Source organism: Mus caroli, unplaced genomic scaffold, assembly GCF_978045245.1.
Source record: "Mus caroli unplaced genomic scaffold, Mus_caroli_1 scaffold_3, whole genome shotgun sequence".
Classification (NCBI taxonomy): Eukaryota; Metazoa; Chordata; class Mammalia; order Rodentia; family Muridae; genus Mus; species Mus caroli.
The window spans coordinates 77,846,949-77,866,983 of NW_028227258.1; the positions used below are offsets into that span (position 1 = coordinate 77,846,949).

The 20,035-nt window shown below is 45.0% G+C and overlaps 1 protein-coding gene and 1 non-coding gene across 8 annotated transcripts in view; both read left to right on the forward strand.

The window, feature by feature from the left end:
• Window positions 1-20,035, forward strand: part of Trim2 (tripartite motif containing 2) — a 141,559-nt gene that overhangs the window by 74,212 nt on the left and 47,312 nt on the right. For 6 of the 7 annotated variants that reach the window (XM_085835806.1, XM_085835804.1, XM_085835805.1 and 3 more), the window contains exon 2: window positions 19,578-19,759. In XM_085835806.1, the coding sequence (XP_085691932.1) occupies window positions 19,626-19,759 (134 nt within the window). In that variant the 5' untranslated portion in view covers window positions 19,578-19,625. Of the gene's footprint in view, window positions 1-9,111; window positions 9,360-19,577; window positions 19,760-20,035 lie in introns of those variants that run through there. The other variant, XM_021158168.3, reaches the window with a different exon arrangement.
• Trnag-gcc (transfer RNA glycine (anticodon GCC)) lies at window positions 1,051-1,121 on the forward strand. The gene has a single exon. It is a non-coding gene; the product is annotated as a tRNA-Gly (tRNA).

The window sequence follows — 20,035 nt, forward strand, 5'->3', positions numbered from 1 at the left end:
TGGAAAATGGAGGCTCAGAGGAGTACGGCTGTGTGCCATTCTGACAGGCATGATGAACTGTCATGCTGTCTGCTCTGACTTGCTCAGAATGGTCCCTTTGTTTAGTGTATTCCTGTTGTTGAGGGTACCCACCTGTTAGTTGTCAGCCTCTTGGTAAGTAGGTCCATCAGTGCCTGTGTCCAAGTACACTTTATTTAACTTAATAAAGTCCTGAAGTGCAGAAGCTGCACCGCTGTTATTTTAGACATACTAGAGAAACTGTGAAGCGCTTCATGCTAAGTAAAAGGGTAAAACGTGATTTTAAGAACAAGTCATTCACATATTCTGATTGCAGTCTATTGTTTTGGTTTTCTATTTTAATCAGTTGTCAACTTCTACCGCTCTGAATTTCTAAGTACAATTTATCACCAAAGTAAAAGTTATCACAGGTATGCATGGACTTATAGGAATATGTAACACATCTAGGGTTTAATACAACCCAGTTTCAGACATCCATGGGAACCTAGGAACTCATCCCCCAAATTAGGAGACCTGCTGTAGAGAGAATCTGATCCGTACCTTAATCAGAGCCATGACTTAATCAGTCACATGCGGACATTTATAGTAAGACTCCATGGGATTACAGGACCAAGAGGCCTGAAACCCCATCGACTGCTTCGAAAGATACTGTCCTCTAAGGACACACTAGAAGAGGCAGGCAGTGAGGACTAAGGCCCAGTCCTCAATTTATTCCCCTTAGACAAGGTGTCTATTTTATCACCCTCTTCGGCTTAAAGCTCTGAGTTATTGGGTGCTCAGTAAACTCAAGCCTGTTTCTTGCAGAAAAGCACCTTAATATCGGGAGTATCCGCTGAGACTCTGGAAACCGGATGGGCAGGAGGCAGCTGAGCTTGAGTCCTAGAAGACTGGGAAAGGGCGTCAGCTGACAGAGCACATGCGTTGTGGGATGTCAATCCAGTCACTTATAATTTAGAATGCTGTCATCAGGATGGGACACGCCCATCACTGCCACTTCCAGTAGTTTTATAAAAAGGCTGTAACAACTAAGAGGCATTGGTGGTTCAGTGGTAGAATTCTCGCCTGCCACGCGGGAGGCCCGGGTTCGATTCCCGGCCAATGCACGTCTAATTTTTTTTTTAAAAAAAGCTTTTTTAATGAAACTACCAAAACGAAACAAAACTACAGAACAAAAACAAAAATACAAACAAACAAAACAACAGCAACAAAAAGGTTTTAATGCCGTGAGGAATAAGGTTAGCCAACGAGACCTACCAAGGGAGGGAAAGGAAGAAATTCTATAAGCAAAGCCATCAGTAGAAGGAGAACGCTTGCCTGCACGTTTTAGCTGAAGCAGGGTTGGCTTTCGGAGGGGAGGGGGGAGGGGACCCATTACCATAGAAACGGGAGGCGTGGCTATGCAGAACCAGGAAGTTCCTGGGGCGGCTGCAAGCTGAGATTGTGCTGATGGCTTTTTTGGTTTGGTTTGGTTTGGTTTGGTTTGGTTTTGAATTGCTTTGGGTTTTTTCTTGTTTTTTGTTTTCTTTGTTTTTGTTTTTGGGTTTTTTTCACCATAGAGCCAAGGAAGTGGGATTGGTTGCTTAGTACAAAGGAATGCGTGCCAGGTTCTTTCTGATCTTCTCCACGGATCAGATCTCCACGCTGGTGTAAATGTACTTTATTGTGTGGACCGCATGGAAAGAATTTCCTTAAGAGAAAGAAGGGCGTACTGCCAGGCACGAGTAGCCATGCACCCAGTCACCCACCTACCCGCTCCGGCCGGCAGTCTGGGCTTGGCTGCGCCTCTGGGTGAGGTCAGCTGCCCCCACGTGGTTGTTAGGTAGGACCACGAGGCCAGCGTTAGAGCCCTTGCTTGATAGGGGGTTTTCGGAGGGGAAACCAGGAAAGGGGATAACATTTGAAATGTAAATAAAGAAAATGTCCAATGAAAAGAAAAGAAAAAAGAAAAAAAAAAAGGCTTCAGGCTTCAACCCTGCACTGCTTCAGGGATTTGCACTACTTCGAATTTGACGTTTAAAACGAGAAGTTTGATAGCCTCTGATGTGCACGTTAATGTTGCCAGGGATAAACCTTCCGTACTTGTTTCCAAACGCACATGTGCCTGTGCCTGTGCCTGTGCAAGCCAGAGGACAGCCTCAGCTGTCCTTCAGATGCCACCACCTTGGTTTTTTGAGACAGCATCTTCTTGTTGGCCTGAAACTCAGCCAAGGAGGCTAGGCTGGCTGACAGCGAAACTCAGGCCCTCTTGACTTCTTCAGCAGTGGGATAACAAATACAAGCTGTCATGACTGGTGTTTTTGGTTTTTTAAACATGTTCTTTGAGGGACCAAAGTCAGGTCCTCATGCTTGCTAGGGAAGCCCTTTACCTGTGAAACTGTGGCCTGGCCCAGCATGGATATAGCCAGGGATCCAGAGTTACCACTTAATACTAGGACATCCCATTCCAAGTGTAAGAAGGAAACATTCATCTTGGAATTATACACAGCCAACAATGGCAAAACCAGAGCACTTCGGTATCAATTGTATGTTTGCTTACTCTGCCGTATACAAAGAGAGCCAAGGTACACAGAAACTCAGAGCCCATTTCCCACCAATCATCTGTCTCTTTTCTTTTTTTATTCTGTCTCCATGTACACCTGCATACCAGAAAAGGACATCAGATCCCGTTATAGATTGTTATAAGTGCTGGGAATTGAACTCGGCATCACTGGAAGAACAGCTAGTGCTTTTAACCAATGAGCCCTCTCACCAGCCCTAAAGTTTTTAAGGGTTTTTGAAAAGATTTTATCTATTTTATGTAGAGAGTACACTATAGCTGTCTTCAGACACACCAGAAGAGGGCATTCCCATTACAGGTGGTTGTAAACCCCCATGTGGTTGCTGGGAATTGAACTCAGGACCTCTGAAAGAGTGGCCAGTGTTCTTAACTGCTGAGCCATCTCTCCAGCCCAGTTACCTGTCTTCTTAGTTGTGTTACAAACTAACATGTCCACCACTGCTCAACACAAACAAGACAAACACAGCGCTTCCCAGTGAACTTAAACTTTAGAATTGTAAGGGAAGGATGTGTGTGTGTGTGGGGGGGGTGACTCAGGTGACACTCAGACTAGCCTTCGTCAACTTTTGCTCCATGTTATCCCTTTACCCAATGCAGATATTACAGGTCAAATTGTGTCCCCTCCCCTCAAAATGCATTGAGGCCCCAACCCTTGATACCTCATTTGGAAATGGAATCTTCACATGCATAAGCCATTTCCGATGAGGCCGTACGCCGAGCAGGTCCTAATGCAATGTGACTGACTGGTTTCTCCACGGAGCAAAGAGGCATGGAGAAAATGCCATGCGGAGACAGAGACAAACAGAACGGTAGTTATGTAAGAACGTGTAACATGACTGGAGTGTTGCCTCTATAATCAGGAAGACATGAATGGGTACCAGAACTGGAAGAACGCTCCCCTGACGGCTTCCCTGGGAACCTGACCTTGTCAGCACCTTGGTTTCAGATGTCTGGCTTCTGGCACTATGAATGAGTATATTTCTCTTGTTTTAGGCCATGCCAGTCTGTGGGGCTTTGGCACTGCAGTCTCAGGGACTGACTGTTGTAAGTAAAAATAGTATAAGGGGAAACGCATGTCATCTAAATGAACCTGTGTCCTAGCTTCCACAAATTACACTCCAGGATCCTGAGATGATACATAGCTAAGACGGCCAAACCACAGGCCCCCAATTTAGGAAAAGGGAAAGATCCCTAAAGACTCAGGTAGGAAGACACACTTTTCAGTTATGAAAATAAGATGATGAAATCCACACATATTAGAGGAGCTGGCTACCAGGCTGATGCCGGGTGATGAGAGCGGGCAGCTCAGAAGCACCCACAAAAGAACGCAGCCTCAGTTCCATCGTTCAGACCAACAGAAACGCCTTTCTGTGTAGGATGTTGGACTCAAGTTTTTGTTGTCTGCTCAACATGAGTCACCATGGGAAAGGTATCATGAACTCAAAGGTCACTCCTGACAGAAATGCAGGGTTTGGGGGAAGAAAAGCAATGTTCTGTTGCATTCTGTGCTGAGCAGACTCCACCAAAACATGTCTTCAGTTGGGGTGCTCTATCTGGGTCCCCATTATTGCCATTATTGCTGGCTGGAAAGAGCTGTCCTCATCTTTGCATCCGACCCACGTGACTATGAATACTATAGTCACCCTGCCCCAGGGGTGATTTCTAGAAGGTCTTCTTTTTTCTATTGTTTATTTTTCTGTGCCTAACATGCCAGATGGCACATAGTCATTTCTGAACTGGACACATAGTTAGTGGGAATACCAACACCAGATGTGGTGGTTTGAACACGCTGTGCTCATGGGAAGTGGCACTGTTAGGAGATGTGGCCTTACTGGAAAAGTTTTAGCCTTGTTAAAGGATGTGTGTCTCTGTGGGGGTGGGCTTTGAGGCTCCTAAGCTCAAGATGCACCCAAGTGGGGAAGAGATTCAGGGTGTTCTTGGCTTCCTATGGATGAACATGCAGAACTCTCAGCTCTTCCAACGCCATGCCTGCCTGAACACTGTCAAGCTCCCGACTTGATGATAATGGACCGAACCTCTGAACCTGTAAGCCAGCTGCAGTTAAATGTTGTCCTTATAAATGTTGTCCAGCCGCAGTTAAATGTGCCTTGGTCATGGTGTCTCTTCACAGCAATAGAAATATTAAGACACCAGGTCAGTTCTGATATCAACTCTTGGTTTGAATCAATTGTTCCTTACCTTTGTCCTTCATAAGAGTTGGGCAATAATTCTCACAAGAGTTCTTTGAAAGACAAAGGCAAGAAAAATGGAGTAATGATTACCCCAGGCAGTTGCTAAGCTTTCTGGTTTCTGGTTGCCCATTTTTTGTTGGTTGTATCTATTATGTCTCTGACACACATACCTCTCTGATCAGCTGGCTTTGTTCTACTCAGAGTGGCCTGGCCTGTTTACTCTCTCTGCTCTCGTTTATCCACTAGGGGCACCATGGCACAGTTTACCTCGACTATATAGCAGCTACTCCTTCAGCTAGGCACTTGACTTTCTAAACTTCAGGCTCTACTAAACAATAGTAATACCCACTCTGCTCCAGGTCCCCACATCTGAGCATAGGAAAGAAGAAACATACCAACAGCCACTACTACCACCTGTACCTGTTGCCTGGGAGTGTCAAGAAGAAAATGCTGTGTCCAGCTAAAACATCCTCCAACAATCCAATCCCCAGCTTCCAAATAACTGTGCTCAATGCTCAGACATGCCCTAAAAACAAATATGCATTTCCCTATGGCAACCTTAGATATCCTCATTAGGTTCCAGCTGAGCTCCCAACACCCATCCTACCCAGACAGCAGTAAAGCCATGGTGACAAGAATATTTGGGATAGGGGTAGCCTATGTAAGGCTATAGCCACAGAATATGTGTTCCTGTCCAAGTAAAAGGTTGGAAATAAACTACGAGCCTTGTATTGGTCAGTCTGTTCTCACTGGCAAATAAATACCTCAGAGAAACTTCCAATGTGGGAAGGTTTGTTTTGGAAGTTTCAAACTATGGTTGCTTGGCCCCAACACTGTGAGCGAGACAAAGCAACATGTAAAAAGAATGAAATATTCTAGCTATCCCGTATAGAAGACAAACAATCCAGGTATTTTATTTACAAGCTGTAAGCCAAATTGGGCAGATTTTGGAGCTATTCTAACTCACATCTCAGCACATGTCCCTTGCTACTTGCCGTACTTGCCGTCTCTCCTGGCCATGTGCTGAGAGTCCTTCTTCCTCATGAAGCCATCCTCTTTTCTCCATCTCCTTTCTCCTCTTCTGTCTCTACTCATGACCCCCAGGCAGGTAATTAAAAATCCACCTACCTCCATCTACGGCCCAATCACAGGCTTTTATTGATCAGTCAACTTGGAGAACAGGGTTACATAGCATCATTTCGTGTCCATGAGGATCTCCTCATTGGGGGCAATCAGATCTTGGGGTCCAGGAATTAGCATTTGAATACATAGCAGCGCCTGACCGACCCAATCAGCAACATGGAAAAGGGGATAGTGGAGCAGGTTGGCAAGAAAGTGGGAGCACAGGTCAGGACAAGATTATCTAAGTCATGCCCGGCAATGTACTCTCTCTAAGTAGGCCCACCTCCTAATTCCATCACCCCTCAATAAAGCCATCAAATGATGAAGCCGTCAATAGGTTAATCCCTCCATAAAGTCAAGACACAATTCAATCACTTTTTGAAAGCCCTGGGACATTGGGAACCAAGCCTTTAACACATGAGTATTTTGGAGACATATTACAATGGAATAACTCCCACAGTCCCGCTCTCACTCCAGGCTCCCGCAGTACTGATCCAGACTCCCAATGCTGTGAGCCAGCTGACCTCCCAGCCTTTGCGTGTTCAGTGCGTGGATGAATTCACATCCCTCCTGTGGGTGCCCAAGAGCACCCTGTTCCTCTTCTGTCAGGCACCCACTCTTTTACTCTCTAACTGCCTGCGTGCTAAAGTCCATCTTCTTCTGTATTTGATTGTAACAGTGCTCAGAGCCTGTTAAACGCTTCTCTGAGTCCTCAGTAGCTGCTCAATGCCTGGAACACTAGACAGCGAGTGAGTGTTCATTGAAATGAAGGATTGAATGTGTGAGCCTTCTTTAACTATAAGCCCAGCAATGTCACTAAGGACTACTCCCTACCTGCTGCCTCATTTCTTACCATCGTTTCCCACTGTATCAAGTCAGACACCTTTGTCATGACCTGTCTTCAGAAGATGTGGTAAACTGGTATAGGGGGGACCTGGTTATGGTTTTAAGTATTGGTCCTAAATGCAGTGTAAACTTTTGAGGCAGAATATACCATATGCCTACATAAAACCCTGTACATGAATTTATTATTTATTGTTATTCGTAGTCACCCCAAGTCAGAAATAAACCTGGTGTCCGCTAACTGTAAGAATGGATAATTACAGCCAGGCGGTGGTGGTGGCACACACCTTTGATTCCAGCAGAGACAGGTAGATCTCTGAGTTTGAAGCCAGCCTGGTCTACAGAGTGAGTTCCAGGACAGCCAGGGCTACACAGAGAAACCCTGTCTCTAGATAAACAAACAAACAAACAAATAAATAAATAAATAAAAGCATAGATAATTGCAATGTTCTATATCTATACAATTAGATATTGTTAATAAAGGTATATAATAATGATATATGCTATTGTGTATGACAATGATTTCATTGTCCTGAGACTAGAACAGAGAAATCTATTTGTGTGTGAGGGTTCCCTACAAGTAGAAGACTACACAACCAGAAAGTAGATTAGACACTGTTTAGGATTATAGAGGATGGAAAGAGGGGTGGTGACAGCCAAAACCTGCAGGGTTTCATTTGGTTTTGTGGGAGTGAAAACCTTACACCATTGAGTGTGGTAATCGGTGTCCATATCTGTGAATATGGTGTTTTATTATTGTCAGGAGTAGTAGCACTTGGACTATTTTGAGAAAGTTTTCCCTCTGTAGTCTAAGTTAACCTGGAACTCAGTATGAAGACCAAGGTTGGCTTTGAATTCATGACAATCCTCCTGCCTCAGCCCTTTGGGTGGTAGGATTCCAGATGAGAGTCACCTTGCCTGACTGAAGAACACTTTGAGATAATTGTGTAGTATATGGATTATAGTTCAATAAAGCTATTAAAAAAGAAAAGAGAGTCGGGTAGTGGTGGCGCACACCTTTAATCCCAACACTTGGGAGGCAGAGGCAGGTGGATTTCTGAGTTCAAGGCCAGCCTGAATGTATGTAGCATGGCATGCCTTTAGTTCCAGCACTCAGAAGGCAGAGGCAGGAGAGTCTCTCTGAGTTTGAGGGTAGCCTAGTCTATAGTGTGAGACCCTGTCTTTAAAACAAACAAACAAACAAACAAACAAACAATCAAACCTACCAATTCCAGAAAAGTCTACAGTGTCAATCTTGAGAGTGTTATCTCTGAGAGCTTAGTGGTCCTTAAATGTCACACCCGAGTCACATGTCCCTACATTTTCAAGACCAGTTGACATCACTGAACTCTCCGCTCGACATCCCACTACTAACCAAGATAACCTTCCCTGGTCTCTGGAGTCAGGGCTCCTTTAAGGCGTCAATTCAGTGCTTCACTGTGGGGAAAGAATGAGTGTCATCAAGTATGCAATTTCATATATTTGAATAAAGAATTGCTAGTGGTCATCTTAAACTAACAAAGGTGGTAAACTTAAATACTGAATAATAGTATTGCCTGCCTCCACTGTGAAAGCTGTGAGTTCCATTCTACTATGTATGGCTCTGATTCTGAAATATTGGTTACAATATAAAGACCTAAGCATTGTTAGATAGGCACTTGTTGCCCATTTTGTGCTCTAAATATTTTAAGTGAGTTCAATCGATGACTTGGGAGGAAATCAAGTTATGGACAAATGCAAAGTTTGTCAGGTTTCTCGATCCTTAACTGAAACCAGAAACAGAACAGTGTCTGGTTTCCCCTAATCAAAGTACATACCATCTACTTTTCCCCTCCCAAATGATTAGAACGATAAAGATCAGAGAAATGTCCTTTGCACTGTGGAACTGTGTTACACAAACCTTTACTTGGGAGATACTTTGGGTGGTGAGGGTAGAAGAAGCCCTGTGGTGGATCTGATTTTACATTTCAAACAATCTGCATTGTTTCAAGCTATTTGCTACACCCAAAGACACAGATTTGAGTTTAATTAACTGTTGAGAATCCATGGTGTCACACCCACCCAAAACACGCCTCTAGAACTTTTCATAGATTCTCGAATCTGTTCTTCCTGCTTCTGCACTGGCTTAATTGACCAGCAAAGCTGCTTTCTGATTCGCAACACCCTTGAGTGGGTACCAGTTTTGTCTGCACCGCCAGCGATGCTTGCTCCTTATGCCTCCTGGGGTTAATCCTGCAGTCGGGGATTTAGGGATGGAGCCTGGCGGCGGCCTTGCACCCGAGCATGCGAACAGCTGACTGCTGACTCAGAGGGGAAAGCCAGCCACCCGCGAATCTCTTTGCAGCTCGCTGCTGCATCCCTATCCCACAATCCCTTGCTGCAGTGTGGCTTGCTGCAGTCTTTTCAACAGACACTGAGAAAAAGATGTCCTGTGAGATAAAGATTGATTGGTCTGAATTCGGAAGGGGGTCTCCTACTTGTTAATGACCCAGAAACATTCCTGCCGACTTTCCTGAGCCTTCTCTCATTTCCTCCATATTTCTCTTCCTCTGTCCTGTTCATGAGCTGGCGCATCACTACTTAGAGCAGAAGATATGCTGGGCTTCTGATGATGGCTGCATTGCATGGTAGGGAATTTTAACCAGTCTCTTTGCATGGTGCTTCCAAACTTGAGAAGGTAGCAGAAATGTGCATTGTTCTTTTGGATGGCCGCGGAGCTGCAGCGACAGCCTCGAGGGGGTGTCTTTCTTTACCTCGCTGACTAGTCTGTTGATCGGGAGAAATGGGTAGGTCCTCGGTGCTTGCCTTTCTATCTGGTGGATAACTGCTCCTGCGGCTCTCGCTTTCCTTTCTTGGTGATGCTGCATGTTCTTTGACTACAAAATAGGGGAAGACCCACTCACTCTTTGCCTAAACAAAAGCGTCAAATTAACAAATGTGGGGAGAAAGCTGTTGTGAACAGATTAGGGTTGTTTTTTTTTTTTATCCATTTCAGTCGTTATTGTAATGTTGTCTTGACTTATTTCAAGAATTACTTTTCCTGTATCTTGTTAGTGAGATAAAGTATTAAATTTTCAGGGTTCCTTCCTGGCTACTCCTAGGTGGAGGGTGTGCGATTCTACCCTTCCCCCACCCGGCTCTCTGCCTTGGGTTGAAACGCTCCCTGCCTCCCAGTTACCATTGGAAACCCATTCATTCATAATGCATGACTCGACCCCCTGGATTCTAGATGCCATTGAGAGCTGCAAACGTACAAGCATCAAATATTTCTTTCTGGCAATTTTTCTTGCCTTGGACGTACAGTCAAATCTGGGTGGAGCTCAATGAAAGAACTACATAGTCAGAGAGAAATCCTTGGGTTGGCCCTTAGTTCTGCTTCCTCGAATCACGGGTAATTTTTGTGTCAGTTTTTTTTTTTCCTCTCCCTCCTCCTGCAAGAATGCCCCACCCTGACATTAATCCTCATTGTACGGCAATAGGAAAGCCAGTAGGAAGGCCATTTATTTCCAACTAAAAATCAAATGGTGAATAAATGAACTCTGGAGCCAAAAGACAATATTTTCATCTGAAAAAAAGATAGGTTCTGTGTCATAGCTTCCAAGATCTAGACTTCAAATGAGGCATTTACAAAACTATCTGTTGTTCATCTCATGTTCCAGCAGTTTTATTCTCCTTGAGTAAATTGCTGGGGGTTTTTAAAACAGTGTGATAAGAAGGGCCATTTGATCCCTCCCTAAGTTGCATTTTTCTTTGCGTAGTATGAATTGATTTTTCAGAGTACTTCCCTTATTTTTAGGCAGGTGCTTTATTGGCCCTGTTCTGACCCAGTGTAGTGTTAAATAATGCCGGCCACTGGAGGGCCAGCCCACCAGGACACAATGAGAAGTTTCCTGTGTGGTGTGGCATGGGGAAACTCCTCTGGTGTCTAGCCCTCCAGACATCCTTAGCAGGGCTTCCTGGCCCTCTAAAGAGTTCTCCTAAAAAGACAAGCAATTTGCATTGCAAAGATTGCAAGGCAATGTAAAAAATTCTGAGAAAGGCTGTTTGGAGACTGATGATATTTAACCCACATAGTTTTAAAAAAGACAGCCAAGTCTGGACAGGTTTCTACTCCTGTGAATGTCACAATCCTAAGATAGTTTTTAAATGATTAGGACAACAAAAGAGTAATGGACTCTATGAGTTATGAAACAAAGTAAAAGCACATATTCATTGTCTCTAAAATGAAACTGCCCATCATTGGGATAGCCTTTTGCTCACCATTGGGATAGCCTTGGGCATTGATTTCTCCTAACTCAACACACTTATCTGCCTGCTTTACATACACACCCTAAATATGAAGATATTTCTTAAAATTACCAAAGCTTACATTTTAAGAACCCTCGCGCCTCTAATTATTTCTCTGATGGAGACTAATTCTCTAGCCAAATGTTCTCCTGTTCTAAAACATATAAAAGAGAAAGAAATATTTTAGGTTTAGAAAAATGCTGCAAATTATCTTTGTGTGTGTGTGAGAGAGAGAGAGAGAGAGAGAGAGAGAGAGAATGAGTGGCAGAGCCTCTGTCCTGTTGAAGACCCATGTGTTTGCCAGACCAGTACTTCTTGGAACAACGCCCCCAACTGGATCATAGTTTATTCCTGCAAAATTTTGAGTGTATTACTTCTAAACTGTAGCATGGTGTTAACTTGAGCACATCTGTCTTGGCTTTAAAAAAAAAATCCTCTGTTGCCATCTGTCCCTTACTACAGGAGGGCTGCAGGTCAGAGCCCAGAGCTTCACCAACATCGGCTATTAGGGTTTTCTGAGTATTTCTGTTCTACAGGTTGTCTGAATTCAGGAGATCAGGTTTCTGCCTGAAACTTGGAGCCTTAGATTAGAACAGAGTAGGGTGGGGTGGGGTTGGGGAGCCAAGTATTCAAATCACCTCACTTGAAGGAGCCACGTGTTGCTGCTTTTTGTATGCCAGTCTTTCTAGCCACCTCTCCATCGGGTTCTGCCTCCATTGCTCTGTGAAGCGCTCTTTATTCTTTTTCTGCAAACTTATTCCTGAAGGAAGCATGTATGCTAACTAACAATAGAAGAAACACACTTCCTGTGCACCAGAGGCAAGGGCAAGAGGGTGTCTGTCACACAGTTTTGTGTCTTTGGGAGTTCTGGGGTGAAATACTTTCTCCCTTTTTGTCAGCCTCTCTCAGCTCCCAGAAGAGATCCTTACCCCTTAGCAACATGGCTGCTCCCTGCTTTTCAGTGGTTGCAGAATTCTCAGCTGCTTTTGTGTAGTCCCCAGAGGGAGTCTGGGGGAGCCATGGCACAGTGATGGATTAGGAAGAAGAGACCCCCCCACACACACATCTTGATTGTCCCAGGGCATGGCAAAGGTAAATGTCGGATTAGCTTAGCCACTTAACGCTCCTTACTCCTCGAACAGACTCAGCCCTTTGGAACCTTGAAAGTCCAGAGCAAGGCTTAAGAGAGTGAGGACTTGAGTCCCACTTAGAAATCAGCTTCATGTGGAGAAGCCAACACATCAAGGGAGCTGTCACACATCCATCCCTGGCAGAAGCAGAGCTCTGGGCAGCTCGGGCACACCTTAGCCTGGAGACTGACTGAAATTAAAGGAGAGGTTCTCAGTCCTTCAAACATACACACACACACACACACACACACACACACACACACACACACACCCCGGAAGAAAAGATCTTGGATTCTAATTTACAAAGTGACTCCCTGGAGATCAGACTTGATTTAACTGAAAGTGGGTCACCCTGTTTTCATCCCGCTGAAGACTGCCCTCTTTCTTCTAGCTGAATCACCAGTAACAGTGCAAATGCAAGCACAGAAGAATGGCGATGGGCTCATAACAACCCAAAACACTGGCTGGGGGAGGTACAGCCTTGCACGCACACTTGTACTTGTGTGTGGAGAGGCCAAAGGTCAATGTCTTATCTGATTCCTTTCCCCCTTATTTTTTTGAGACAGGATCACTAACTTGCCTACATTGGCCTGTCAGTGAGTCAGGACACTGCTTGTCTCTGCCCACCAGAGCTGGGATTACAAAATGCAGCCATACTTGACACTTGGCTTTTTAGAGGGATTGGAACTTGGGTCCTTATGCTTGTGTGGCAAATACTTTACTGACAAAAGCACCTCTACCCCCCACCCCAACACTTATTCTTTACATTGTGCTTCACCCATGCCTTGGGCTCCTGCCCCAGTGTCACCTGTCCTGGTGGCATATTATGATTAATTAGACCACTACTTCCTTTCTATAAGTGTATTGGAAAGTTTAGATCTGTTAGAAAAGCTGGGGTATTGTTTGTTTGTTTTCTTTTGGCCTGTCCTCCTCATCATTAGCTAAAGAATTTTTTTAAATGTAAGTATATTATTAAATAAACTCACCAGAGAGGCCCAAGACTAATACTGACCCAGGAGTGCCACAAAGCTGGTCTGTAGGGACAGAAGTGAAGCCCGGCATGACAATGCACACCTGTAGCATCTGCTCTCAGGAGGCTGAGGCTGGAAGGTAATGAGTTTGAGGCCAACCTGGGCTACATAGTGAGACCCTGTCTAGAAACAAAAGAAATGGAACCTTGTACCTCTGTGATCGTGTATACCATATATACATTATGAATCATATGCCTCGATTTTACTTTGCAGCCATCTTCCCAGGACCGGCCTGGCCAGTCCTTGCTTGCTCCTTCCCTTTCTGGCTTTTCTCTTCTCTTCTCCCTCCCCACTCTTCCTCATGCTGGTGTCAGCAACAAAGCTGGCTACCCTTCTCCTCTGAATGGTATAATTTGGAGTGAGAACTGTGGTCTGAATCTCAGGATTGCAGACGCAGCCTTCTCTCCTCGTTTCGGCTCCTATCAGGTTTTCCCCACGTTCGGTGGTGATTCCCATGACACTGGAAGAGACTGGAGCAAGCGAGCCAGGGAAAACACGGGAGTTGGTGGGAGGGAAGAAAGGCTGGGGCAGGGTTTTTCTGTGCAGGGGCTGTTTCCTGTTTGCGGAGTTGCTTTTCCCACCACATGCAATGTTTGGCTAGCAAAGCCGCCCGTAATGAGGGCCGTCTGTGCCAACTCTTACGCAGTTTACTGCAGTGCATGTGTGTCCTCGGCAGCTTTCCGGTTCTTCCTCAGAATTTGTGAACATGTTAAAATATGTTGCTAATACTTACCCTCCAGATGATCCCGTGTGCTGCTGAGGTTTATAGACTATCACACCCGGAAGCAGGCAATGCTGATGGTAACAGCATTCACAACAAACATGCTTTGTCACAATGTCTCTTCCCCACTGTCAAGCTTTAGTCCCTCCCCCTCCTCGCAGTATACTCTGTTTATTCAGAAATTGGTGACAATGAAGTACCAGGCACATACAGTTGTAGCTTCTGGGATGATTGCAGTGTGCGGACACACACATCCCTGTCACCACAAATCTTATACGGCAGGATGAGGTGGCCATACAGGGGTGGGAAGATAATGTGAGATATACTGAATAAATTGCATATTGTATCAGAGAGGTTCTATTCCGGTCTTTACTGTCACAAAAACTATCATAGACGAGGTGGCTTTCAACAACTGTTTCTTCCAGTTCTGGAGGTTGGAAGTCCTAAATCAGGGTACCAAGACAGTGGGGTTCTGGTGAGAGCTGCCCACCGGCTATGCAGACAGATGGCCTCACCTCTTATTGTATCCTCATGTGGAGAGAGAGGGCCGGGGGAGAGAGCAGCATGCTTCACTCGTGCCAGCAAGCACAGTGGGAAGCATGCCATCAGCCGGAATCAGCTGAGGAATACGCACTGAGTGGGCAGCCTTTGACCAGTGTGCTCACACAGAGCGGGCAGCCTTTGACCAGTGTGCTCGGGTGAGCAGTTCCTGCTCTTCTTGATTAGAAAAGCGATCCACACTTGGGTTCTTTACTGGCTTCCTTTCCCAACTGGGTCTCTGAAGTGTTGAGACCCTGCCTACCCCATGAACAGCAGAAATCTGTGCAGGATAATAGGGATGGGGAAATACAACTGTTCTCCTGCTCAGATCTAGTCGTTAGGGCTCCATCCTCACGGTCTGATGCCCCCCCCCCACAATGATCCCAGTCTCCAAGTACATTAAGGGACAGGGCTTCAACAAATGAGTGGTGGGGGTACTGTGCCATCATGGGGTCCGTCAGAGAAAACATGTGCTTTTGGAGCTAAAGACAGCAAAGACAAGAGATAACATGTGCTGGGAAAGTGGGGACAGTGTGGGGGTTTAAACTGTGTGATCAGGTTGAGAGGGAACCCCTAACAAGGCAGTTGGATGGGTTCAGGGGTAGAGGTGGGAGCCAGGGCGGGGATGAGCCCACCTCTGGTGCTACAGTGAACTTCAGCTTGGTTTCATTTAAAAGTTCTTCTAGCTGGTGAGTGTCTAATGTGGACTGTGTCCTATAAAAATGACTTTTGACCAGACATGGTGGCCAATGGCCTGCCACCCCAGCACTTGGAAGGTTGAGATAGGAGGACTTTGAGAACCAGGTTGCATAACAAGACCCGATGTCAAGCAGAAAGATTCTTCTGCCTTACCTCCGTTGGCCTTTCGCCAGTGGGTGTGCCATCAGCTCTGTTGGGCTCTAAGGCTGGTTTCTTCCACATAGTTCTGCTGGTTGCCAGCAGAGAGCAATTCTGTTTCTGATCTTCACTCGCTTGCACTGATTTCTGCCTCTTCATCTAGGGGTAGGAAGGTCATGACAGTTTGGAGCCCACATAGGGAGGGAGCCCCAGGGGAAAGTAACCAGGTAGTCATTGTTAGAGTGCTCAAGGCCTTTGGTTGAAAACTGCTGCCTAGCCTTTAAGTCCAACACTTGAAAGGTAGAGGTGGGTGGATCTCTGAGTCCAGCCTGGAGTGAGTTCCAGGATAGGACAGCCAGGGCTACACAGAAAAACCTTGTCTCGAGAAGAAAAAAAAGATACTGCCTAGAAGCGGTCCACTGAGCCATGGGCTCCTGTTGTGCCTCAGTTCTTCTGAGCACATTGTCCCTTTCGGAGCAATGAAGTGCTTTCCGGTGGTGGTTCACATCCAGCAGAATTCCCAGAAGTGTCCTTATCCTGGCAAAGCTGGGTGTCTTTGGGGATAGGAGAGCTTTTGTGTTGATTGTGGGAGTTCTAAAAAGCAAGATCCTTCAACAGGTCACTTGTGACAGATCTGCAACATTGTCATGATTTTAAATTAGGGTTAATGAGTAGGCATAATTAATTTACTGTGTAAATGAACAATACTAACAAAGAGTAGTTATCACCACAATTACCACAGAATTAGAATCAAATGGTTTTTTTTTTTAAAGCTTTAGAGCTTAAAAGTGTTGGCTTAAGAAATTTCATTTGGTTAATACATACCATTTGATTAACACTAGGCTTTTAAAAAAGTACCTTAAACCCAATGGGTTCTTTCCCTCTCTGTCCTTTCTTTTTGCTGTTGTTATCCAACATTGTTGAGCACATAAAGGTCTCATGAGAAGCATCAAACGTAGCCAAGGACAGAACTCAGTTCAAACCCTGGGACCCACTCAGTGAAAGAGCCCTTAGCCTCTGACCTTCCATATGTTGGCTGTGACACAGAAACTGCCCTATACCCCCAACACAAATGGATAAATAAATGCAGCTTTAAACTTTTAAAGCTATTCAAAATGAAATTTAGCTGGTTTTTCAAAATGTTATTTTGTTGGTTTGTTTGTTTTTAAAATTTTTTACTTTTGGTTTTCTGAGACAGGGTTTCTCTGTGTAGCCCCGGCTGTCCCAGAACTCACTCTGTAGACTAGGCTGGCCTCAAACTCAGAGATCTCCCTGCCTCTATCTCCTGAGTGCTGCGACTAAAGGCATAGGCCATCACATCTGACTTATTTATTTTTATTTTATATGTATGAATGTTCCATATGGATGTCCTGGATGCTAGAGAGGGTGTCAGATCACCTGGAAGTGAAGTCACAGTTATGGCCCATCCTGTGGGTTCTGGGATCTGAACCCAGATCCTCTGTAAGAACAGCAAGGGTTCATAACTGTTGAGCCCTCTCTCCAGTCCTTATTTAGTTAATTTTAAGGAAAAGTTTAAGAGAATGTAGGGGAGTAGGGGAATTATTACTGAGTATGTGCTCCATCACTAAGCCACATCTCCAGCCATCACTGTAATAATAATACTATGTTTAGTGAATTTTTCTCACAGCCGTGCACATTTTATCACCACAGAAGAGAGGTGATATGATGCCATATTTAGAAGGCATGCACAAGTCTTGCCCTTGTTTAAGAGTAGTTCTCATGGACCTATCAGAGGAGGCAGAGAGAGAGAGAGCCTGAATTCTGAACTTGCTGCTTCATCAATTTTCCTGGATGACCTTGGGCAGGTCATTTAAACCCTCGCTTTGGTTTCCTTTTCTCTAAGACAGACAGTGCTTTCCTTCACTAGTCTGATGTCATAGGATGCGGTCGGGCTCCTGAGAGATGACCCACCCTTCATTTGATCCATGAACAGCTTTCTCTAGTCTTTGGGGAACACTCTATGGAAAGTCTAGCCAACACTGATGGCCGATTAGCTATTCCTACCTACACTGCCTTACCATCCAGGGAGTCCTGACCTAAGTGTTCCTAACAGATGCTTCACAAGGTGCCATCTATTAATCATAACCCTTAGAAAGCTCTCTGTGTGTGCAACTCTGCTAAAATGGATCCTGACAGGGCTTTAGGTTTTAAATTTTATTTTAAATTAAAATGTAATTATACCATTTCTTCCACTCCTTCTACTCCTTTCTGCCTCTCCCATGACCCTCCTCTCAGATGTGTGATCTCTTTTTCTCCAATTATTATGTTTATAAGTACATAAAAATGTACTCAATAGTGACAGCGTAAAACCCATATAAAGCGCCATATCTCCAGAATGCCTGTTCTAAATAAGTAGAAGTTTATTGAGATATGTAGACTTTAGAGCTCATTAATTTGGGTATGTGGTACTTATTTTATTTGCTCTTTTTAATAAGTATATAAAATTATCATCTCATATGTAGATAATACATTTAAAAATGAATAAATATATAATTACAACCTGCTAGGCCCACTAGCGTTGCCTGTATGTGCATGTTTTTAGGACTGACTTCTTGGATTATAAGAGCTAGCGTTTTCTTAATAAGAGTCGAATGCTTGGGGCAGGAGAGTGGGTCAGCAGTTATGACCACTGGCTTCCTTCTGGAGGACTGGGATTTGATCCCCAGCACCTCATTGTTCACAATGATCTGTGACTCCAGTTCTGGAGGATGTGACACCCACTTCTAGCTTCTTCTGACACCAGACATGCTTGCAGTGCGCATACATGTGTGCAGAAAGACACTCGCATACACAGAATTAAAAATAAGTTCAAATAAAGAGCTGAAGTACATCTAAAATCATTGATTATTCGGCGAGGCGTAAGAGCTCTTATTCATGTTGGAAAAAGAGTGATTCCCACAGAAAGCACAGGCCTGTTGATGCTGTAAGCATGCTGTATTTTCCTGCTTCGGGCACAGGCCACAGACCAAGTTCTAGTGCCAAATGTAAACTGTGCTTCCAGAGCACAGCCTTATCGAAACACCAGGTCAGAGGGATGGGGCAGCTTATGAGGTGAAGGGGCTTTAAGTTTCAGAGATACATATACTACTGACCCTGTAGGGTGTGTGCTCTGTGCGTGTGCACATGTGTTTAATGAGAATAAAATAATCACCTCTGTTACGCTGAAGATGAACTAGGCTTTCATCCATCCTTCCTTCCTCTCTCTCTCCCTCCTTCCCTCCTTCCCCTCTTCCTTCCTGTTCTGAAAGAGTATTTCCCTGGAGAAAAGCAGGCCATAGGCTCCTTACCCAGTACTTAGGAAATTGATAAATGAATTTCAGTTCAAGCCACACTAACTGTTGAGATAGGAGCCAGAAGCTTTAAGGGGGTCTGTGGCCGGAGCTGTGTTGGTTATAGCTTTTTCCCCAGTGGGCTCTGCTTTCTCGACTGGTCTTCTTCATATACTTCACAGTTTGAAGCTTCTTCTGTATTGATTTCTTTTTCCCCTCAAATGTACAAAAGTGAGGGGATATTCCTTTAAGATTGCAAGGACTGTCTTGCTTTATCTCCACTCTTCTACTAGGTAATAGATTTTCATAGCCCCCGATCATCATCGTGAAGAACTGACAAAGGCAAAGGGGTTGGGCTCTGGGGCAGTGCTGTGGGAAGCCTGCATCTAGGTGCTTTCTCAAGCACAGTTTGCTAGGAAGACCCATCTCCCTGCAGTCAGTGACTGAGAGCCTCCCCCCGCCCCCTACTTCAGAGTGTGGAGCTGCAAATCTCCTTCTACAAAAGAATTTACGTCCATTTTAGACAAAAGGAGAGTCCGCTCCTTTGTGCTTTCCATTGTTAAAATGCCCAAGTCTGATCACCACCCTTGGGTTTGTACCTCTTTTCTTTGAAATTTCAGAACATGTATAATTAAGAATACTGGCATCAGGACCATCAGGATGGTTCAGTGGTTAAGGGGGCTTGGAGCCTATCCTGAGGGCCTGAGTTCAGTCACTGGATCCATGTGTAACTATTTTTCCTCTTGGGCACCACTCACTTTTAAACCCAGCAAACATCTTGGTACAACTCGCCTTCTCCTGCTTGGTTGTCTACGTGGGGAAGACACCACCATTTTATTGTTATTTAGAGCACAGACAAGCTCTCTAACCCTGCCACTGAGAGCTGATTATTCTGAAGTCACTGTACATTGACCTCTACCTGTATTTAAAAGAGAAGCGCAGGGGATTGGTTTACACAAACACAGGATGATCATTTTGTTTTTCTTTTGGCTTTTCTCTCCGACCACAGCAGTGTGCAGGGTCGAGGACAGCCGGCCCCCCATGTCAGTGGTCTAGGATGGCCAGTGAGGGTGCCAGCATCCCAAGTCCTGTGGTGCGCCAGATTGACAAGCAGTTTCTGATCTGCAGTATATGCCTGGAACGGTACAAGAACCCCAAGGTCCTGCCCTGTCTGCACACTTTCTGCGAGAGGTAAGGCTCTTCTGTGCTGCCTCACCCACCTTCGGCCAGGTGCACAGGCTCTTTCCCAGGACTCTGCTGCTACCCAAGGGAGACAATGCCCTACTTGTGCTTCTAACAGACATCTAGGAACCCAATCAGGAGTTACCAGAGACTTACTTCATTTCAAACAATTATAAGACTGAGAAAGCCTCCAGGAACAGACTAGCTCACTGTTGAGAGTCACCCAGGCTGGGTGAAAGAAAGACATGAAGGACAGGAGGGGAGCTACGATTGGATGAATGACTC